Genomic DNA, 23,687 nt, shown 5'->3' with positions numbered 1-23,687 from the left:
CAGAGACGTTGCGCAAGTGGAATGGGAGTGTCTACCTAAAAACTCAGCGCCAGGCGACAGAGTGGGAACAGGCCACGGTGCTGGGCCTCCCCACAAGTGCTCCCACTCCTTCATGGTCCGAGCACCAGGGGAGCGGGCACCATGAAGATGGCCCCACACCAACCACCCCAATTCAGCTCACTTATGATTTCAAAAACAAATAAAAGGAAAGGAAAAAAAAAATACTTGCTTCAAATTTAAACTGTTTATATATTAAAAACTGATTTTGTTCTCCTTAAAAATGAGTCTGTGTACTTGGTACAGAGCTCACAGCTGACCAAGGCCAGAGAATAATGCCTGCAGAGTGTGGGCACAGAGTCCCGCCCTGTGCCACCCTCCTCCCCTGAGGCTCAGGGCGAGGAGAGGCCGTAGAAGCCAGAGGCTGGGAGCAGTGCTGGAACAGTGTCTTCAGGGCTGAGGGGGTCAGAGGGCACGAGAAAGATTAAACTTCATTACGTAAATAGATGAAGCTGCCGAAGAATAAAAGGCTTAATGAAAGTTTTAAATGACCCAAAGCCTTAGCCTTGTCTCTTAAAATACTTGCAGGAAAGGATACTGGATCTTAGAAAAGCCAGGATGAGAAGGTGTAAGTCAAGCCAAGGCTTCAGGGGAAGCACACAGAATGGTTTTGTGGCTGAAGGTATTGATTGATCTTCTACTAAAAGCTGACCAAGCATACAGAACGTGGCTTTGCTCGGCTCTGAAAACTGTAGCAAGAGCTTTGGCTCAGGCAGCATCCCGCAGCTTCGTTACAAGGTCAGAGGAGCTGCGGTGTGCCTGGGATACAGTCCTTCGGGGCAGCCTCTGCTCGGGCAACGGAGGCTCCTGTGTGAGGAACGGACTGCTTCCCAAGGGGTTACTTTAGTGATTCCTTGCCCTGACTAGATAAAACGCTCTGTGAGCACGAGAACTCACAGGTCACCGTGCCCTTCTGTTCACAACAGACCATCCCCGATGCACAAACCACAGGCCGCTGTGCTGCACAGCTTCCACTCGGGACGGTTCCACAAAAACCCAGGAAATGCACCTATTTTAGGGGAGGGGGTTGTGAGACAGGTTATCCTTCTCTCTCTCTTTTTTTTAAAGTTTATTTATTTGTTTGTTTATTTATTATGTATACAGTGTTCTGCCTGTAGACCAGATCTCATTATAGATGGTTGTGAGCCAGCATATGGTTGCTGGGAATTGAACTCAGGACCTCTGGAAGAGCAGCCAGTGCTCCTAACCTCTGAGCCACCTCTTCAGCTCCCATATCCTTCTCTCTTGTTTTTATGTGACAGGGTTTCTCTGTGTAGCCTGACTGTCCTGGAACTCACTCCATAGACCAGCCTGGCCTCAAACTCAGAGATCCCATCTACCTCTGCCTCCACAGTTCTGGGATTAAAGGCGTGTGCCACCATGCCTGGCAAAACTCAGCTACTGATCCCTTTCTAATACTTAGAGAACAACTGAGTACAGAGTTTATAATCCAGAGCCTTAAACTTTTTTTCCCCCCAGAGACAGGGTTTCTCTGTGTAGTCTTCACTGTCCTGGAACTTACTATGTAGATCAGGCTGCCCTCAATTCAGAGCCTCCACCTGCATTTGCCCCTGAGTGCCAGTTTTTAAGACACGGGCTACCATGTCCACCCAGAGCCCTACACTTTTAATTCAAAATCAACTGACAGCAGCCATCACCTCCACACACCCTACATCCATGTTGGCTCCATTTTCCCTGGCAGCTGCCACTCTGCCTTCTGCAGACACAAGCTCCATCAAGTGAACGTGAAGCAAGTGGGTGGCCCGCCTGGGGCCGGCAACCACAAGCCCCAAGCTTCTCACAACCTTGGCTCTGCGGCTGTTTGCCCAATGGACAGACGGGAGGCATAGCGTGGTGTAAACACACAGCACAAACAAACACGCACAGGCTACCGCCAGGGAGTCAATCAGTGGTCCCGACTGCGTGCAGGCGCAACTGCGGCCACTGGGGCGCAGAGGCCACCGAGACCATCATGGGTCCAGCAGGGAGCCACAGACAACAGTCGCCAACACAGATGAACCTGGGCTCCCGACCTGACACTGCTGGCCTGGGACTGGCGCTTTGTCCGGAGGCGCTTAGGGCCCCAGGATGCCTGCAGCACCGTAGGCCTCCAGCAACTAGACACCAGCAGCCAGCCCACCCCAACCAGAGACCGTCCTGGGTCCTGCCAAGCGCACCCTGGAGGCATCTCCCTAGGGGAAGAATGCGGATTGGGTTGCTACTGTTGCCGAGACAAGTCTCACTACGCAGTCCAGTCTGCGCTACCTTCAAACTCAGGGTGATCCTCCTGCCTCTACCTCCTGAATCCTGGGGTTGCCTGTGTGTACTCAGAGCTGCCGATTTAAATGGTCATTTCTAGTAAGTCATGCCTCCTCCCCTCTTCCTTTTTTTTGTGCCCTCCCAATGGATTCTGAGGCAGGGTCTGGTCACACACAGCCAAAGCTGGCCTGGAAGTTGCTGTGTAATCCTGGCTGGTCCTCCCTTGGCCCCTCCAGTGCTGGAGTCACGGCGTGTGTCACTACACCTGACCTCAAGGTCGTGCTTCCCAACAGCGCCCACCTCCCTCTTCTCCCGGAAAGGAGTTTGGTGAGCATTTTCTCCTTCTAAACTTGATTTCTTAGTGAGCAAAGCACAGGTGTATGACACTGGGGCAGAAATAGCAAATTAGCTGGCTTCAAAGAGGTAGAAAGCCAGAATGACGGCACCATCACACACCGGCCAAGAGTGCTGTTTGTTTGTGTTCACTGAGAAGCACCAACGGGGAACAGTGCCCGCCTACAGGAAAGCAGTGAGTTACTCATCCTCACAGCTGGGTGAGGCGACGCCCTTCGCAGCATCTCCTCGCACACCCGCTGTGACCCTGGCTTCCTCTTCTGTGTGTGCACAAGAATTACTACGGGGGCATTCTGCTCTATTCCTAAGGGCTCAGACTAAAACAAACAGCATAAGACCATCCCCAGGGCCCGCTCACTCACCATGCCTGTGTCACACATACCCAGGGATTACATGAACCTTGACGGCATCCACCCTGCGAAGCTGATCACCAGTCTGACACACTGGCTCGGCTTCCAGTGACAACTAAATCCATTCATGCAGCTACCCAGCTCTTGGTTCAACGTCAAGATATCTCAGTGTAAGGGGGGAAAACCACTAATATTAAACATTAACAACTGTTCAAACAAACTCACTTATCGATCAAAAGAGCAAACAAAAACACTCCAACTTTTAACATGTTTCTAGTGTGAGTTACACAGATTTGAAAGATGGCAAAAGTCCTTTGTGTTAATCTGCCAGAGAATGTAAAAACTCAAATAACTCATATCACAGACGCTTATGAGCGCGCATGCACGCACACACACACTGTCATCAGAGCCTGAATGCACCAGAACTTGCAGGAAGTCTGGTAATGGCCCTGCTGCTATACTATGTCATGACTACTAAGTCCACACACTCCCAAACCTCACCACGTGGTAGTCACCATGTGTGGCAACAAGCCCCACTCTTCCTCCACAGACGTGGCTACAGTGGTGGGAAACTGAGGGCTGAGCTATGTACAGCTTGGAGTGGCCCACATGCAAGCCTCTCGCCAGGTCTGTCCATTCCCAGTACACATGCACACGCAGCCTGGCCACCGTCCTGGCTGAGACACTCCAAACTGCTCTGCTTCCCCGCGTCTCTGGAGCTTAGACAATACAAGTGCAGCCGGGACTGACTTCCTGACTCCACACAGGGCACAGGCACTGCCCAATGTGTGCGAGGGTGATACGGCCAAGGCCTGGGACCGGGGAGGCCAGAGGAGCACATGCCAGCACACAGGGGCATGCATACACACAGTTGGCGGCATTACACGGCCCTGTCACCACTGGCTAACCCAGTAACATTGCTCAGAACAGTCAATGTGGATGGGAACTCTTTATAATGCCCCCAAAATGAAAAAAATTCAATTAAAGGCTTTGTGCATATGCAATGGTTTCCATGGCCACACACCTTCCTGCTGAAGGCTGTGAAGACGCTCTGCTCTGGTTGGATTTGCTGGCATATGCCTGGGATCCTAGCACTTGGGAGTCAGAGACTGAGGCAGGGGGATTGCTGCCACCAGTTTGGCTACATGATGTAGCAAGATCCTTGTGTCAACAAATAAAAGAAAAGAAAAACTGTCTCTAGTCTCTTACTTCCCCAGTGTGAACAGCTTCGGGACTCAACTTGTCAAATGGCCAGCACAGAGAAATGTGAACAAGCCCCGCCTCCTCTGCCTCCAGCTCTGCCCCAAGCGTGCAGCCGTTCCTTTCTTACAGTGAAGTAGGAGACCCCAGACCCAGACAGGTAGAGCCAGCACAATGTCCACCAACCTGTCATAGATCTCTGAGCCCTCTTCCAGGCCTGGCAGCAGGCCCACGAGGAAGGCCTGGAGACTGGGCAGGAGCAGCTTCTGCAGCGGGAGGAAGTACTTCTCATACAGGCCGAGCAGCACGGGCCGAACAGACATGGCAGCATAGGCCAGGAGCGGAAACAAGCCACAGCTTTGAGAAAGACAAGAAGGGTGGGGGAGACATCTTGTCACAGCTTCCATGGACCAGCTGGCAGAGAAGGGCACCAGATCTCACTATAGATGGTTATGAGCCACCATGTGGTGCTGGGAATTGAACTCAGGTCCTCTGGAAGAACAGCCAGTGCTCTTAACCTCTGAGCCATCTCTCCAGCCCCAGATGGGAATTTTAAAGAGCAATCAGAACATTTAAGTGGTGACAGATGCACGTTTGAGATGAGTTGGTCACATGACACCATTATGTAAAAAGCAGGCTACTAAGCTATGTATACATTCAGGTTCTCCTTATACATAACACACATGGAGCCTGGATGTAGGCATTTGTTGTAGTTTGTTTTGTTTTAGTTTTTTAGTTTTTCAAGATAGGGTTTCTCTGTGTAGCCCTGGCTGTCCTGGAACTCACTTTGTAGACCAGCCTGGACTTGAACTCATGGGATACACCTGCTTCTGCCTCTTGAGTCCTGGAGTTAAAGGGGTGCAGTGGACCGCCTGGCTGATGCAGGTTTTCTGAAGCTGACCTATTTCCTGGTGCTGGCCTGATGACCCACTGCTGGGTTTTTCTCCCCCATGCATATTCTGTTTGCCATTTTCCCTTAAACATTTTAGCAGTAGAATGTAGCTAAGAGTGACTGAAGCTTCTGCTCTTTCTGCCTTCATTGTATTCTGGCTGGGATTTCAAGCAGGCACCACCACCCCTGGCAGTGCTAGGAGGGTGCCCAGGGCCTCTGCAAGCTAGGCAAGCTGCCCCGTCCCCTGCTTGTCACTTCCACTGTGACTGGAACCCTGGGTCCTGGTGTGAGAGCACTGGGGTAGGAAGCAGCTGTACCTGTACAGGAACAAGTCCTTGGCCAGCCATCTGGTCCCCACAATCTTGAAGATGATCTCATAGGTTTCCAGGGCTTTCAGGTGCACTCCGCTGGGTAGGGCGGGATGCAGGCACTGCGCTAGCCTCTTGCTGATCAGGAGCCGCCGTGGGAGCAGGGAGTACTTCAGGTTGCTCTGCAGGGCCTGGGAGACAAGGAGAGGCAGGTGAGAGAGTGGCTGGGCTGCTCACAGAGCAAAGCAACCCTGTGGATGCCAGGAGACACACACGGCCTGATGGACGGTCGGACAGAGAGGGGTTGGTCACCTGGACATGTGTGGAGCCTCCAGGGACTCACAGGCCAGGCTCTTTGGCGTCAAGTGGCTGTGAAGGCCCTGCCAATGCCAGAAAGGAGGCAGACAGCTTCCTGGTGACATGGTGGCACCCTCAGATAAACAAGGGCTGTGTGTACCTCTGTCCCAGGAGGGCGGCAGAGCCACAGAGATGAAGGAACGCTGGCTGTAACCAGCACAGACAACACCCTCTCCCCACGAGGGACTGCTGTGGGCACAGACACCCTGGCTGTCCGCTCAGGGAGCAGAGAGATCTCTGTTACCCCATGTTCTTCAGCTCTGCCATGCAGCTTTGGGTGGGGCTCACACTTGGGGGACAGTGGTTTCGGACCTCTTTACCAACTAGGGGCTGTGCTGGGAACTTAGAAGAAACACACTGCCGCTCCACCGAGCTGTGCAGCAGCAGCACCCCCAAGCAGGCAGCACCCCCAAGCAAGCAGCACCCCCAGGCAGGCAGCACCCCCAAGCAAGCAGCACCCCCAAGCAGGCAGCACCCCCAGGCAAGCAGCTCCCCCAAGCAAGCAGCACCCCCAAGCACGCAGCACCCCCAGGCAAGCAGCACCCCCAGGCAAGCAGCACCCCCAGGCAGGCAGCACCCCCAGGCAAGCAGCACCCCCAGGCAGGCAGCACACAGAACCCTTCTTCAGACCGCAGCTTGTCAAGCTGGGACACGGCTCAGGGTGTGCAAGGCCCTGGGTACTGATGACAAGAAAGCTGCTCTTCTGGTGCTGAGTGAGCACGGGCAGAGCATCGCGGGGGCGGAGCATCGCGGGGGCGGAGCACCGCGGGGGCGGAGCACCGCGGGGGCGGAGCACCACAGCCGGGACTGCCCGGGCCTCTGAGCTGCAGCACCGCCTGACAAAGCCGACACACCCCGGTTACTGGCGCAAACACATCTGTACTGAGTGCACACAGGGGAACTCCAGGTTTTCTGAGGGCCACTCAAAGGCCCCAGCAGCTGCCTGGCCCACCCCATTTCCACTTTCAATTTCTTTTTCTTTATTTGGGCGTGTGTGTGTGTATTTGTATAGAGGCAAAAGATCAATGTTCTCCATTTTTTAAAAGAACGAACAAAAACATTTACTTCTGTAGTGTGCCAAATGGCTAAACAGAATGGTAACACACTTGCTCCTCACTGTAGGAGCTGTTCCTGACAACACAGGTTTCTCTTCACGTCCACACAAGTCTCCAGCGTGATCAGCTACTCTCGGGACTGCTGTGTGTGGTTTCACCAAGGATGCTCTGCACACACAGGCAACTGGGCTTCACCAACCCGTGCACACAACAGGTGGCCGTGGGGTATGCTCAAGCCAGTACGGTCCACACAACCGTGTGGCAGAAGCTTTGAGGCCCACCTGAAGCTCTTCTGGCTTACTTCCACCTTTCGGTCACAATCTACGGCTGGGAGGAAGCCACCCCCAGCCATGCCCCGGAAAACTGCCAGCTGACAGAGGAACGAACCTCACCAAGGAACCTCCAGGCCTGGGGGCCTGTCTGCTGCCAACCTTCCCTTCCCTCTTCTCACAGGGTTCTCCACAGAGATCTAAGACCACCACAGAAGCCCGAGGCCATGCCGTGGAGGTCCAAGGCCATGCCATGGGTGCCTGAGGCCACGCTGCAGCAACCAAGCCTGGGGAGCTTATGACCCAGGTAACAATCACCCTACAAATTAGACTATAAAACACTGACACAAAGCCTTTTGGCACACCCAGGAACCAGAGGCGGGGAGAGCTCTGAGATAGAGGCCAGCCTGGTCCACAGAGTGAGTTCCAGGACAGCCAGGGCTACATACACATAGAAAACCTGTCTGAAAAATAAATAAATAAATAAAGCTGCTGGGCGTGGTATCACACGCTTGCAATATCAGCACTCGGGGAGGCAGAGGCAAGCAGACAGCTGTGAGTTTGAGGCCAGCCTGGTCTACAAAGTGAGTTTAGGACAGCCAGGTCTACACAGAGAAGCCCTGTCTTGAAAAACAAAAACAAAGAAACAAGCCGACAGTGTAAGAGGACAGTTGTAGCAGCACACCATGAAAACGGTAACGTGGCTTCTACTGCTTACACGTCTCAGGAGGGCTCAGCTGTGTGCGCTGAGGGAGGGCTCAGCTACGCGTGCTGGCAGCCTCGGCTCCTTGAGGGCTGACTGACGCAGGCTGAAGACACCGTATCGAAAGGCCTAAACTGCTGACTTCTCTACTGTGCAACAGTGATCTGAAAGTGGAAGATCCTGAGCAGGCAGCAGGTTGTGCTGTGCGGCTGAGAGCTGGTCTCAAACACACAGCTCTCGGCCTCCATTTCCCGAGGATCTGAGAGACACCTGGGTGACGCAGCAATCAATCACGTTTCTCAGGAAAGAAAGGTCAGAGTGGCAAATCCCACACTGTGACATGTTACGCCAGGTTAAAGGGAAACAGCCCTGCATCTCATGGCAACAGGGGAAGTGGGGGCCATGACCCACCTTCCTTCAGAACAGTTATTTTTGACCCTAGCGTCTACACATACATCACATGACTAGCTAGCAACTGTCACCTCTGCAGGGGTGTCTGACCTCACGACCCATCCAGCCTGGCTGAGAAAACTGAGATCAAGTATGTGGTATTACAAAGGGATCCCAGCCTCTCAGCTCCCCTCTTGCAGCTCCGGAGGGCAGATGAGGCGACCTCCCACCCACACGCACAGTCCCAGAGACTCTTCTCTGAGCTAACTCGGCACCATGTGCAAAGTGCCAGCCACTTTTCCCAGCCCTCACCGCCATTCTCATCCCCCACACCAACAGCATCCTGGCTCAGGTGGGGAGGACCCCTCCTCTCTGCCACTCTTCCCAGCCCATATCCGAATGCCACTGTGGAACCAGTGTCCCAGAGAGGAAGGCTTAGCAAATACTACAGAGCAGGCCACAGCTGAGCAGGCCACAGCTGAGCAGGCCACAGCTGAGCAGGCCACAGCTGGGCAGGCCACAGTGGAGCAGGCCACAGCGGAGCAGGACACAGTGGGGTTTATCTTCAGGACACTGGCCTGTACACCTGACACACACAGTTCATGAGAAACAGTCTATGCATACAGTATAAACTCAGGGAAGTAGATGAGTGGGGAAGGGAAAACAGTTTCAAAATCATTTTCAGTCAGTGCCACAGAAAAGAAAAAACTGATTAAGCAGAAACAATTCACCCTTGCTTATTTTTCTCAGGAACTATATAATTCTGAAACTACAATTAGGATATGATTACACTATTCCTGACCTGTTTACATCCATAGGTGCAGCAGGCTTACCTTAAAACAAAATAACAGGGACACGACCGTCTTGTCCCTAAGTAGTATTCTGTCTGCTTGGTGTGCAGAAGGCCTGGGCTGGAGCCTCAGTCCCCAAAATAATAAATAATAAGACAAGAATAAAATGTAAGTGTGGCATTATAGCCTGGTTCCATGGCCAGAAGCCAAGAAGGACCTCCCTGTGTCCACCAACAGGACCTGGCCTGACTGCCTGGTCTTCTCCAAGGCTCGGCTGGGTCTGGAAGAGAGGCCCATGAGCTCAGTGGGGAAACGTGTCCCCACGAGGACCTGAGACCAGACCTTAAGCCCCAAATTGACACGTGAAGCTGGATGTGGTCACACAGCCCCAGCCCCGGTGGGTATGAAGTGGGGTGTAGGACACCTTGGCTTGCTGGCCATCAGCTCAGCTCCAGGCGTGCGAGACTGTGACTCCCTCTGATCTCTGTGGACACACTTCCACATGTGTGTATATGCTACAAACACACCGTGCATACACATGCACGCATGCACACAGGGGTTCCCAGGAGGCACAGCGCAGAGAGCCCCTGCAGGGGAAAGCACTTACTGCAGCGGGCCACATGCTGTGTGCAGGAAATGTAAACAAGTCAGCTGAACATGCGCCTCTCACCACACCAGGACACACACCAGCCACTGCAGCGCAGCGCCTGCCCTGGGCGCCTGCCACCTTTACAGGATGCCCAGTGCAGCGACAAGGCGGTGAGAGCGGGGCAGGCTGGCCAATCACAGCCTCAGCACTCGCTCACATGCTGGCCAGGGGACACCGGCCCTTTGCTCCACATGGGAGGAGAGCAGAGATTGAGCAATAACACGTTGGCCAGGGCTTCCCACAGTGAGGCCAGCCAGAGCAACAGCGCCAAGTGTCTCGCCTCACCTGACACGGATGGCAGTGACTTGGGGAGGTGGTGCAAGAGACTCAACAGGAGATACAGGGCCCTGGGCTCCCCAGGAACTAGGACCCCACAGGTAAGCAGTGAGGCCGGCTGGGATCACCAGGAAGTGACACCTCAAACAAGAAGCTTCCTTCTCAAAAGGGCATGGGCTGAACAGGCACGCCACATTCTGTCGGTGACCTCTGCCCAGGATAAGACAGCTCGGGGTGCGCTTCCGACACCACCACCGTCACCCCCACTTGGGAAAGCTGCCGGAGAGGACCAATAACAGTTAATTCAACTGTTCCTCTCAAGGACAGAGAAGTGAGGAAGCCAACATCTTCTTTTTAAATCTAAGCCAGCGGCAGTCCGAGGCGGAGACAACCAGATCCCCAAGTCCGAGGCCAGCATGGTCTCCAGAGCAAGCTCCAGGACAGCCAGGGCTGTACCTGTCTCAGACAGATAGACACACATACACATACACACACACACACACACACAAACACTTTAAGTCAGCTGCAGTGACTCAGGCCTATAATCCCAGCATTGTCAAGGCAGAAGCAGGAGGACCGCCATGAGTTCAAGACCAGGGGGACTGGTTCTAGGTAACATCAGCTAGGGCTTTCTGAGCTGCTAAGGGGGTGGTGAACACAAAGGTGCTGACGGGAGCTGGTGGGGCTGACTGACACAGCCAGGCCCAGTGACCAAGCATGTCAGAGTCGGGCGCAGAGAAAACACTTTTCCTCAGCCAGAGTGCGCTGTCAGGGAGGATACGCTCCAGGGTGGGGTCCGAGTCCAGCTCCCCTTCCCACTGCCCACCAGACCGTAACATGCCACCTGAGTGTCCCGAGTCTGGCTCTCCTTATCACTGCCTGCCACGGTGTCACATGCCACCTGAGTGCCCCAAGGCTGTTTTCTCACACAGAAAACATGCTGCCCCGCCTACTCACCGGCTGGCCATGTACGTTAAACCCTGAGGGGAGCTGAGACACACAGAGCATCCATCCCACTTCACCAGCACCTCAACACTTAGTGTGCACGCATGCATACATGGACATACAACCTACACATGCATATACACAGCTCTGCACATGTACATGCATACACGGGTACCCTCTATATATGCACAGACTCTACACACACATACCAGCATGTACTACAGTGACATCATGACCATATCATACATGTACACACCTTACAGAGACATTATAACACTCATGCACACATGAAAGCATGGGACACACACACATGCATCATGAGTAACAAGGTCATAAAGCACGCGAGTGTTCATTCGCTTGGTTGTGATAACACGGGACAGGAAACTTTCATCACTTGTGAGACGAGCTCTCCCTGCGACCCTCCATCACCTTCCATCTGCTGGAAAGAGGCCTCTCACTGAACTTGGAACTCACAGATTACAGCCAGACAGGCTGGCCAGCGAGCCGCCTCAGTCCTGGGATCGCAGGCACGTACCATTTTACACGGGTTCTGAGGTCTCAATGCAGGTCCTCAGACCTACACGCCCAGTGCTGTGCAACCAGGGCTGCCTTCCCCAGCCGCTCTGTTGAGACCTGCTGCCAGCTGTGTGTGAGCCCGGGAGCGTGGGGGCTCACAGAGGCAGTCACCCATCTCAGTGCCAAGAGCGTACAGGTGTAGAAGTGACCATACAGGCATGGGCTGGGCATCTCAGTTCCACCAGAAAGGATGGGACCGGGAAGGCAGATGGGAAAAGCCACAGACCTTGGCTCAAGCCACTCAGCTCCCTACATGCACACAAGGCTCTGGAGCGGGCCTGGGAGACAGCCGAGCTGCTAGAGAAAGGCTTCTGCCAACCAGCCTGAGGAGTCCAGTTCAAAACCTGTGACCTCTCCTCCACACACGTGCTGTAACAATGACTGGACCACCCCCCCCCCACATCAATAAAACAAATGCCGTTGGGTTCTGAAGTGCGTGCCGGCTCCACAATGGGCAAGTCTTGTGGCCAGCAGCCAAACAGGAGGCAAGAATACCAAGGGATGTAAATGCAGAGTCCCAGCCCGGAGCGGAGGTCACAGTTCTCCCACATGCTGTCCTGATGTCAGCAGCTCCGGTCTGGTTCCATCCTTTCCTGGTCTCCCTCTCTATGCTGTTTGCTTGCCTGGATCAGAGACAAGCTGGCTGCAGAGGATCAGGGGTCCGGTGGGAACAGGCTGTACCAGCACACGGAGGAGCTTGCCACAGAGCAGACGTCAGACGGGACAGGCTCTGCTGTCTCTGAAACTTGTCCCGAGCCATTCAGGACTAAGAGCAGGCCACCAAGGTTGGCATACTGAGCACTGACCAACATGGCTCCTCAGAAACACAACGGGTTCTGAGCTTAGCCTCCAGGGACTCAGGAAAAGCCCTGATCCGTCCAGCCCACCAGGCTGCCAGCCAGCTGCCACTCAGTGAGGACAAAAGGCCAGGGATTGGCAAGAGGCACTGTGCACCTTTTTATTTTCTTGAGGCACAGGAAGACTTACTTGTCTTAATTTCTTATTGTGGGGTTTGAACCCAGGACCTCTGACAGTCTAGGCAAAGGTTCTACCCATGAGCTACACTCCCAGAAAAGCCCATTCCTTCATTGGTTCCCCTTTGGCAAGACTGTGGGGCTGAACCTGGCCTGGCATATACTAGGCAAGCTGAGCTCTGCCCTCAGCCCCATTCTGTATCCTTTAAAGGCACACAAACACATTTACTGACAATGTCAAAGATGTCTACACAGGCCCATGGAGCGGGCGAGCTTAAATGAGGAACTTGGCTGGGACACGTCTGGGCATGTGGACACAGACTATCCAACCAGGAAGTTTTAATAAAGAAAACATAATCTATAAAACTGAAGGTCTAGGGCACTGCTGCCCTGGGAGACATTCAGGACTGTCTGGAGACATGACGCTTTCCAGCTGGGGGTGGAGGCGGAGAGAGGCTATGGCAGCAGGTCGCGGACAAGAGGCCAGGACGCTAGCAAATACTGTGAGGCGCACAGAGCACCACCTGGATGCCATGGTGATGGCTGAGGCACTCCATGAGGAGGAGCAGGATTCCAACCCTTATGCAGAGGACATCAACACACGCTTCTTGAGTGGCCATGCACAGGGCCGAGCTCACTCTTACCCCGAGTTTTCCTGTCAAAAGCTAGGATGTCTGCCCGGGCTTAGCAACAAAACAGCCCACTCTCAACGGAACAAAACAGCCACACAGTAAGTGCTTGCTGCCTTTATGCGTTTGTAGCAGAGGAAATCCCTTTCCGAAGCCAGCCTGCAGCCTTCCTGCCACTTCTGGGGGTCCAAGAAGTCACAAGGCCACACCCAAAGTAATCCCTGCCATGGAAAATGAGTCATGAGGACAGTATCTGAGAGCTTGGACATTAGGCCTTGGGCTACCTCAGAACACCCACTCACGTGACCTCTCTTCAGAGCAGGGGTCTCTCTCAGGCTACCTCAGAACACACGCCCACGTGACCTTCTACATAGCAGGGGTCTTTCTCAGGCTACCTCAGAACACATGCCCACATGACCTCTCCACACAGCAGGGGTCTCTCTCAGGCTACCTCAGAACACATGCCCACATGACCTCTCCACATAGCAGGGGTCTTCTTAACAAGAAAGGGGCTGGCTGTTGGGTGGCACACACCCACCTCACACTCAGAGGGGAGGAATCTGAATTGAGCCCAGCTGCTCGCACACCATGCTCATGCTCCTGCCTTCCACAGCAGCCCATGCAGACTGCCTTCCAACACACCAGGCATCTAGCTGGGGTCACTCCAGCACCAGTAAGAAGGGACCCGTCACCCGCAGAGGGAAAGCTTTATGCATCACTCATGTTGGACACACACTCTTAAGGGCTTATTTTAAAACATAATGTGTGCATGTCTAAGTGTGGGCACATGCGTGTGGCTGTAGGTGTTACCCTGGAGTTGGAGTTCTGGGCAGCTGTGAGCTATCTGGTGTGGGTGCTGGGAACTGAATTTCCGCTCTCTGAATATGATAACTGCTGCGCCATCTCTCCAGCTGAGGAAATGACACACACAGTCGCTATGGACAGACTGGTTCTTGAGGAGACAGTGAGAAACGCCAATGGAATATGGAATCACCGTGTGCCAGGACCTGCCTGATGACATCACCTACCTGCTCTCCCCCTCCGGCCTGGTGGGCCATCCGCTCAGCCAGGGGACAGTTTTTGGTGTGCCTGGAAACTGTGCATGGAAGGAATATGTGCCATTACCACTTCTTAACTGGGGCTGGCCAGGTCCCCAGTGGCTGGGAGCTTGTTCTGTTTGTGCCCAGCATCCATGTCGGGCCGCTCCCCACTGCTGGTGACTTCAGCTCCAGGGATCTGACAACCGCTCTGCAGGCATGTGCACTTCCGTGCATAGCACACACATGCAATACTGAGAGCTGTGAAGGACTGTCAATTTGTCTGTCTGTCTCTCAGTTCTCATGTCTACACTCTCCTGGAAGACTTGAAGGCCACCTAAGCTGGTAACTAGACGATCACATCACGATTTACCTCAGGGCGCTCCCCGACTCCAGTGACTTGTTACGAGACACAGCGCCGAAGGCTCTTGACGGCTCTTACACCCACCTTTGCGTTTTATGTCATGGCACTAAATTCACACCGACCCAGGCTAACACTGTAATTGTCTGCCGTGTGGGAAATGCACATCACAACCAACTTCTCCTTTCCCTATGAACAGTGGTTATGTCTGCCCACAGCAACTGCTGACAACCAGAAGGGCTGCGGTCCCAGTCATGGCAGGGTGGACAGCAGAGCATCATGCTGGGGGCCAGAGCGGAGGCTCAGGAGTTAGGAGCATTTGCTGTGCAATCCTGAGGAACAGGGTCCGGAGCCCAGCACCCTGGTTAACAAGCCTGTAACTCAAAGTGCTCCCAGCTCCGCTTCCGGCTTCTACACAATCACCGGGACATGTGCCTGCATACACACGCACGCACAAAACACAGCTGGGCATGGAGGTGGTGCACACCTGTAATCTCAGCACTCAGGGAAGCAGAAGCAGATAGATCTTTGTGAGTTCAAGGCCAGCCTGGTGCAGGATATCCTGGACCCTGTCCTGAAAAAAAAAAATTAAAACATAGGCTGGAGAGATGGCTCAGTGGTTAAGAGCACTGGCTGCCTTTCCAGCAGAGCCAGGTTCAAGTCCCAGCACCCACATGGCAGCTCACAACTGTTTGTGACTCCAGTGCCAGGGGATCCTCACATGAACATACAAATATGTCATTAAAAAAAATGAAAACACACGCCCACTGGAAGGAACGCAATGGTCCATTACAAGGAATGGATCCACAAACTGAGTGGTGCTGGCTCAGCAGTACAGGGTGAGTGAGTTATCAGTATCAGCAACTTGGTTGACCTTCAGAATAGCTTTGCTGAGTGAAAAAGGGCAGAGCAGGAGGATGGGTGTATTCATGCAAATTTAGCACAGTCTTCGGTAGCCTGGGATAACCTTAGACACACTACGTAGATGGAGGCCTGGGCTGCGTGCGTCTCTTGCCTCCACCGCCCAGCTGCTGGGATCACAGGCCTTCACCAGCACACCTGGCTCTGTTTACGGAAAACGTTTTAAGATGCAAACTGATCCAGAGTGACAGAAAGGAGGGCAGCAGCTGTTTGATGATGTGGACATGAAATACCAAGAGGGAACTTCCAGAGGTCACAGTCACAATCTCCGGCATCGCACGTGTCAAACCCATCACACCTCAGTGTGTGGGGCTGGAAGGGGGCTCTGCGGCTGAGTCTCAGTGGCTTTGCATGACTGTGTTCTGGTTACTGTGTGTGGAGAAGGCCTGGCTGGGGGCGTGGCCCCTGAGGAGGACAGCTATATCAGGCTCAAATACCAGCGTGGGGGTTGGTTTGTGTCTGAACCGTTGTCTGGATTGAAAAGCGGCCAGCGCTAACTTCGCCCCTTTCCTCAGCTGCCTGTACGGATCACTGCATACTGTGTGCTGGAAACAGGACACTTACCTCACAGAACCAGGGCCATGACCAAGGACAGGCGACTCAGGTCTCCTCCTGGCTGTGTCTTTACCGGACGCCTAGAACCTTTTTTGCTTCTTTCAAGGCCACATTCCTATCAGACAAGGGCCCACCCGATGACCTCACCTAACCTAAGCATCTACTAATGACACTTTCTCCAGAGAGAGACTTGGGGCTGGAGTTTTCCACAGAGCAATGGAACAGTTCACTGCTTCCTGCACCCTGAGTACCATTCTGCCGGATGACACACTGCTGCGGTGTCCTTGCTGGTCACTGGAGACTCAATTATCTGTGTGAACTTGGTCAACTTCCATCCCTCCAGCAGACTGGAAAGGATGAACTACAAACACATTCATTTACCCGAACAGAATAAATAGACTGCTCTGGTTAAGAACTGTTCAAAAGTGTTAACAGACTCCTTTGTGGACAGAAGGCTCTTCCCAGAAAACACCTCAGCTGTGTCATGTTTGAGCGGCTCCCACGAGGCAGCTGAGTCAGCAACGCCCTCAGAGTCTCAGCAAGGCCCCCCGTGGTCTACCGTAATGGCCATGATGTCATCTAAACCCCAGTGCTGGACACAACACAGCAGAAGTCAGAAGCTGCTGCCACACACTGGGACCAGGCCTGTCAGGGAAGAACATTAGAAGGTGGCTAGCGAGCAGCCAAAACCACAGTTCTGAACAGAGCTATCACAATGGAGAGCTAGGGGTGAAGAGCTGGGAGGGGCAACATCACCCGCCTTGTCAGGGACCAGGTAGCAGGAGTGAGGAGTGCTGGGCCAGCTGGTCAGAGCTAGGAAGAGTTGCGGCATGCTTCGAGGATCCTCACACACATTTGCGGGACGCCCACAGTGCCCTCCATTCTTAAAGGAATGGGTGCAGAGCTCTCCAGCGGGGCTCAGTCATCAGGAAGGCTATCTGGAGACAGCAGTGGTGCCTGCCCTATGTTTCCAAGGTCCCTGCTTGACCAGGGTCACGACAAGGCGAACGTCTCCACGAGGCTCTTGGGCAGTGAGAAGGTCTGAAGAAATAACACTGTGGCTTCTATTGGTGGGTGAAAAATACCCAACCAGGCATCCGTGAGAAAGGAGCTTTTGAACCGTGACTTCTGGACTTCACTGTCAGGCCTACTAATCGCAGTGTGAAGTCCTAGCACTGGCCAACCTGCAAGTGGACCACCTGTGGACAGAGGGAGGCATTCGAGTACCTATTTCAGAGAGTCTCACTGGGGTCCTTATGAGACAGGACAGAAGGAGGAAAAAGAAAAAGGGGCAGGGAAGGAAAACACACTCAGTATCAGCAACTTGGTTGACCTTCAGAATAGCTTTGCTGAGTGAAAAAGGACAGAGCAGGAGGATGGGTCTATTCATGCAAATTTAGTACAGTCTTCGGTAGCCTGGGATAACCTTAAACACACTACGTAGCTGGAGGCCTGGGCTGAGTGAGTCTCTTGCCTCCACCGCCCAGCTGCTGGGATTACAGGCCTTCACCAGCACACCTGGCTCTGTTTTAAGATGCAAACTGATCCACAGAGCCTGGCTGAGGTCTTGAGCCAGCTGAACAGAGAATTTTGACACAACTGAGTCCGCTGTGGAGGTGGTTTACCGAGGAACAGGTTTCTTCTTCCGCAGAGAAACCTCCAGGTGAGAAGGGCATTGTGCCAGGCCTGTGGTCAGACTGTACACAACCTTGTACTTGACCTTACTCCTTTTCCCTACAAAACCCACAACTTTCTGAGAATCTCACAAACACAGTTATGATCCTTGTCTCAACTCCTGTGTTTTGCTAGTTAGGATTCCTTGACTTCCTGTGATTGTTGTCTCATCAGCCCAAAATCCTGTCCCACACACCTCAGGAACCACCCTCAGATCCCATATCCTAAAAGGAAAAATAAAGAGAACAGCTCCTCAGAAACCTGTGGATGCATCTAACTTCAAAAGCCACCAAAGTGTACACAGCTGTCACCAAGACACTTGAACACAACTCCTCCTGAGGCGCTCACCAGCTCTTGGGTACAAACTGACTTTTTCCTCGGTGTCTCTTTCTCCCCCTAATGCCCAGGTGAAGTCTATGTTAAAATGCTTTCTTAATAAACTCCAGCCGTGCGGCACACGGACACACCATGAAAGTCTCCTCTGCTCCACCTGAGCACAGGTCTTGGCAGGGTCCTCTGACTCTGCTGCCTACAACACTTGAAGAAGGGTGATCAGACGTGCCCGTGGGACAAGCAGGCCGTGACAGGGCTGTCCCTCTCCCCTTGCTTCTCCCAGGCCCTTTGGAAGTGTAGGGAGATGAGCAGTGGTCCTCAGCTTGCTTTCTCCTCATCCGGGACCTCAGCCCAGGGAACGGAACCGCCATGTTTGCGCTGGGCCTTCCCTCCTTGGTTACCTCAGTCTAGAAACCCTCACTCGGATATGACCAACAGTTTGCCTCATCGAGTTCACAGTTGATATTAACCGGCTCATCTGGTATAGCTTATACTTGCCGAGGTCAGGATGTCTATTCACAGCAAGAAAACACTAAGACACCTACAAAATGTTCATACACATTTAAACTCTCTGTCTCTCTCTCTCTCTCTCTCTCTCTCTCTCCCTCTCCTTGTCCCTCTGAGGGGACAAGAGAGATGGCCAATGAATAATGGTGCTTGAATGCAAATTAGTGACCTGAACTAATTCTCAGGACTCACATGGTAAAAGGAAAAAATGGAGTCCTTCTATTCGTCCTCTGACCTCTACATATGTCCTGTGATATACATATGGCCCCAAACATGCACACACACGTTTTTTTTAAGCCACAATGGGTTATAACTTCACATACAGTAGGAAGGCTATTGTTACAAACGAAAGAAGAAAGTCGCTATCAGAAAGGATGAGAAGCTGGAGCCCTGGGGCACCGCCGGAGTCATGAAAGGCAATACAGCTGTCAGAACAGCCCGGCAGACCTTGAGTAAGTGAAGCCCAGCTGCGTACGACTCAATGGTTGGTTTCATCTGTAAGAACGTCTGCTGCAGGCCGGGGCTGGGCACGTAGCTCAGTGGCAGAGTGCCTGCCTAGCCTAGGAAGGCCCTGGGCACAACCCCGCACCCTAAGAAAAAGAAAAAGAGGGCTGCCAGATGACTCCATAGTGAGGATGCTTTCCCCTGAGCCTGACTTCAACACATCACACTCACGCGGTGAAGAAGACAACTGACTCCGTGGGTTGTCCACTGATGTGTTCACACTGGCAGGAACTCACCCACACAGAGGCATACAAAACAAGCAAATAAACGTAGAAGAAGGAAACAACAAAATACAGAAATAAGCATAACAACCAAAACACCTGGCAAAAGACATAAACATGTGGTCTGCCCACAGGAGAGGCTAGCATTTGGCCTCCTGTAAAGAAGGCAAGGGCTGATGCATGTGGCAAGAATGTATCCACACATGGGTGAGCCTTGGACTATGCTAAATAAGCCAGACACAGAGGACTGCACACTGGTAATCTGAGTTGTGCCTAAGGGCCCTGGACAGAGTAAAAGCCTGCTGGGGAGAGAGTGCTCGGAGGCTCGGTTTCCTTCTGGAAGATGACATTCTGTGATATGAGATACTGGGGACGGCTGTGTGTCACTGTAAATGCACTAAAGCCCACTCACTGCACACTTTAATGCATTTTAACGGAGAACATGTATTTTATTTCAATTAAGGAAAACCAGCCAGATTTGGCGATATACACCTGTAATCTCAGCACAAAGTGGGATGCAGGAGGATTCGGGGTCAAGGCCAACCTAAGCTGTACCGTGAGTTCAAAGCCAGCCTGGGCTACATGAGAGACTGTCTTAAAAGCCCACAAAAGAGGGACTGGAGAGATGGCTTGGGGTGCAAAGCACTTGCTGCTTTTGTGGAGTTCGATTCCTGGGACCTGAAACTTCAGCTACAAGAGGATCTGCTGCTCTGGCCTCTGCAGCCACCTACCTTCAAGTGCACACAGCCCCCAATACACACACACACACACACACACACACACACACACACACACTTTAAAAATAAACCTTTTTTTAAAGATAGATATAATGAACACTATTGCTTTTTCCTGCAATTAAAAAAAAAATAAAGCATACTGGGGGCTGGAGAGATGGCTCAGCATTAAGAGGACTGTCTTGCTCTTTCAGAGGTCCCAAGTTCAATTCCCAGGACACAACCATCTAAAATGTGATCTGATGCCCTCTTCTGGCATGCTGGTGTACAGGCATATAGAGCACTCATATACATAAAAATAAATAAATATTTAAAAAAAAAACATACTGAAGCAGGGCAGTGATGGCGCACCCAAGAGGCAGAGGCAGATGGATCTCTGAGTTTGAGGCCAGCCTGGGCTGCTCAATGAGTTCTGGGACAGCCAAGGCTACACAGAGAAACCCTGTCTTGTGAAAAAAAAAAAAAAAAAATCACAGTGTTCTTTTGTCTTTAGTTTGATCTTTTCTGTCTTTAGTTTGGGGCTTCTGTTTGTTCTGGAGCTGCATGCTAGCTCCGGCTGGCTTTGCACTGCTCCTGTGCTTTGGGCTGCCTTCAGCCCCTGGTTCCTTCTCCACCGAATGCTCTTAGACAGCAGCTAAGCCAGGCTGAGCATCCAGCAGGACTCGGCCTCCACTGAGACCTCCTGAGTGTGACCTTCCTCCCTCCTCTCAGCATCCTCGGCTGGGGATGCCGACCACAGAACCTCAGGCTCCTGTATCCTATCTAAACACAGAGCTCGGGAATAGACGTTTGTCTGTCCTGTTGAACACCAGCCTGTGACAGTTCCACGTAAATGTGCCTTGCAGGAGACCAGGAGTTTCCTGGCCAATGAGCAGCAACCTCCTATCTCACCAAGCCATCTGCCACGCTGAGCTGCTGCCCCACCCATGCTGGGCCTGAGAGCAGGGCCTTAGGCATGCCAGGCAAGCACTCTGGAGACTGCTTTCTGGCCTCAGACTGAGGGTGTTGAGATGGGTACAGGGGGACACAACCGCTGCCCAGGCAGTGTGCCCAGCGCCATGTCCATTCTTCACACATGCTACCGTCTACCTGGGAAAGAGGCAGTCCCTCTCCTCAGCGGGGTTTGCTCGAGTTCCCTGACCTCTGTAGAGAAGATCCTCCACCTCCCACCTGACACTCATGTTCCAAACCCAAGTGTTGGCCGGAGAGCCTGGGAGGAACCTCTTCACACCCAGCAGCTGGCTACTGTGCACCAAGCGGTCACTGAACACCGAGGAGTCCCTGCCGAGGCTTCCCTTTGGGCAGGTCAGGAAGGTCATACAGAGGCAGCTGGAGCTCCATCTGATCTCCACATCCAAACATATACACACACGGCATCCCCCTCACACACATACACAGACACACACATCATCCCCCCCACACAATTATTGTGCTTTCTGTTCTTCTAGAAGTTTCCAGTCAGCAATGAAAGGGCCCCAAAAGCACAGCACAAAGGAAACAGAAAAATCCCCATTGAAAGACAAAGAATAGTCTTTGAATAACTGGGCTGACAATTTTAAATTCTATCAGTACACAGACTTAAGGGAAAAGACCACTCCCAGCCAGCTGTGCTGGGACACACCTTTAGTCCCAGCACTTAGAGGCTGGTCTACAGAGTGAGTTCCATCAGGGCTACCCAGAGAAACCTTGTCACTTAAAACAGGAAAGGAAAGAAAAGGCCCCTCCAACCGTATTAAAGCTATAAAATACCAGCACAGTAAACTCCGTGTTCAGAAACCACTGGAAGTTATATGGAGTAGCATGAACTTGGCATGGGCAAGCCTGAGCTGCCGAATCCCACGTCGCCTCTCTCTCCTGACAGCTTCACCCCACCTCCACACCTTCCACACAGGAAATGCCCAGTACCTTGTTAAGCTTGCCCAGTGAGGAGATGAGATCCGCCCATTCACTGGAGGACTCGAAGTTCCGCAGGGCCTTTTCAATCACTGAGGAGTAACTTCTGTATCTGTAATCATTCAGCAGCTCCTGCTCCTCTGGGTCCATCTTACATGCTCACGGCGAGGGAGGGATCTAAACGTGAACCAGAAGACGTGTGAGGGCACTGCTCCCTGGCAGAAGCCCTCCCCAGCTCAGAGAGAGACCTGTGAACACACTCTACTCGCAGACTCACTGGGCGATCCACTTCAAATATTTAGCAAGGCTCCTAGGCCAGGCGCTGAGTAAACACTGATAAAGAGCTTCAGCCCGCACGGGTTCTGAGGGACAAGCGCGCTGGGCAGAAAGCAGCAAGGGTGCTAGGATCTGCCTAACGGACAAAACTAGCACAATTACAACCTACTGCTGGCTGGTAATTCTGAGTGCAGAAGGCTCCCCCCAGCAACTGGCCTTTATCAAACCTAAGGGAGTTCTTTCAACCTGAAAGGTCCATTTAGCAATTCAATCCTCTACAACTAGACTAGGAGACTGGAAATATTCTCCACAAAAGTCAAGTAAGAGGGCTGGCAAGATGGCTCAGTGGATAAAGTACTTGTTACAGGAGTTCTGGCCACCTGTGGGGAGCATGTCTGTAATCACAGCAACGGGTAGTGAGGCAAGAGATTTAGAGTTCAAGGTTACATCAGAGACACAGTGAGTTCAAGACTGACCTCAGAAATATCAGATCCTGGGGGTCAGGACAGACAGACAGACAGACAGACACAGGTAGACTGGGGGTAGAGGGCATGAGATACAGTGGGGGTGGGGTGGGGAGAAAGAAAACATAAGCTTAGTGGAAATGGCCAGCCAAGAGTGTATACTGAATGATTCCATTTGGATGAAATAGCCAAGGCAGGCCAGTCTCTCCTGATGGTAAGCAGGTTAGCGGTCGCCTGAGTGGACCAGAAGCAGACAGAGATAGGGTCGTGCTGAGGTCACTGGAATGTGGCTATGGCAGTCACTGCTCATAAACTCTGTAAATCTACTGAAAATCGTTGAATTATACACCTGCAGAATTTTATGGTCTGTAAATTATACCCAAATTAACACTTAAAACTCAACTAAACTCTGAATTTCATCCAGTCAGCAAGCCCTTCCCTCATTTTCCCACTTTGCACCAAGGGCCCCCTCTGTGGGCCAGGCATGTTACTCTAGCTTCCTTCCCTTCACCTGCCACACTCAACCCAAGTCCTGCTGGTTCTGCCTCGAAAGGGCTCTGGCCCTCTGTGTCCAGACTCTGCCACTCTCTTTCTCCTCCCCTTCTCAGGTTCTCCCCCACCACTCCCAGAATCCTCTGCTGCCCCATGTAAAGCTCTCCCTATACCACCAACGCCTCCTTCGCCATTCTGCAAAGCTCCGCCCTCTGCCCCTTCACTGTGCTGGGCATGTTCCAAGACAGATTCATCCTGCCACAGAGCTGCCCCGCAGGATGCAAAGGAACCCACAGAAGTCATCCTCAGCAGGACCTGTAAGCTTTCTGTGAAATAACAGGCTTCGCGGTTTGTGAAAACAGAAGGAAAGGTGATAATCAGCGAGAAGCAGACCAAGTCTACAGCTGAGCTCCCGCCACCCCCTTTTTCTCTAAGGAATTTTCAGTCCTGAAACCCCACACTCAGTTTGTTTATTAAGCGTCTCACAACCAAGGAGAGAAACTTGAGCAGGACTGGGTCTCTGACTGAAGGATAGGGACTGCAGCTGAGTTCGAATACAGTGACAGAGGGTAGGCTGGGGAGATGGCACAGTCAGAAAGAGCTGAGGACCTGAACTCCATTCCCCAGAGCCCCTATAAAAAGGCCAGATGTGCACACCTGTAATCCCCACACTCTGGGAGG

The 23,687-nt window shown here is 52.6% G+C and overlaps 1 protein-coding gene across 4 annotated transcripts in view; it reads right to left on the bottom strand.

Annotated features, from left to right (window-relative positions):
* Dop1b (DOP1 leucine zipper like protein B) overlaps positions 1–23,687 on the bottom strand; it is a 90,270-nt gene that overhangs the window by 64,832 nt on the left and 1,751 nt on the right. For 3 of the 4 annotated variants that reach the window (XR_009587051.1, XM_060370762.1, XM_060370761.1), the window contains exons 2-4: positions 21,787–21,951; positions 5,430–5,611; positions 4,407–4,577 (exon numbers count right to left, since the gene is read on the bottom strand). Coding sequence is in view for 3 of the 4 variants with exons in the window: in XM_060370762.1 (XP_060226745.1) it covers positions 4,407–4,577; positions 5,430–5,611; positions 21,787–21,924 (491 nt within the window). In the remaining variant the exon portion in view is untranslated. Of the gene's footprint in view, positions 1–4,406; positions 4,578–5,429; positions 5,612–5,732; positions 6,213–21,786; positions 21,952–23,687 lie in introns of those variants that run through there. The other variant, XM_060370763.1, reaches the window with a different exon arrangement.

The sequence above is a fragment of the Meriones unguiculatus genome, chromosome 17 (assembly GCF_030254825.1).
Source record: "Meriones unguiculatus strain TT.TT164.6M chromosome 17, Bangor_MerUng_6.1, whole genome shotgun sequence".
Taxonomy (NCBI): Eukaryota; Metazoa; Chordata; class Mammalia; order Rodentia; family Muridae; genus Meriones; species Meriones unguiculatus.
This window is presented reverse-complemented; position numbering and strand designations above follow the sequence as displayed.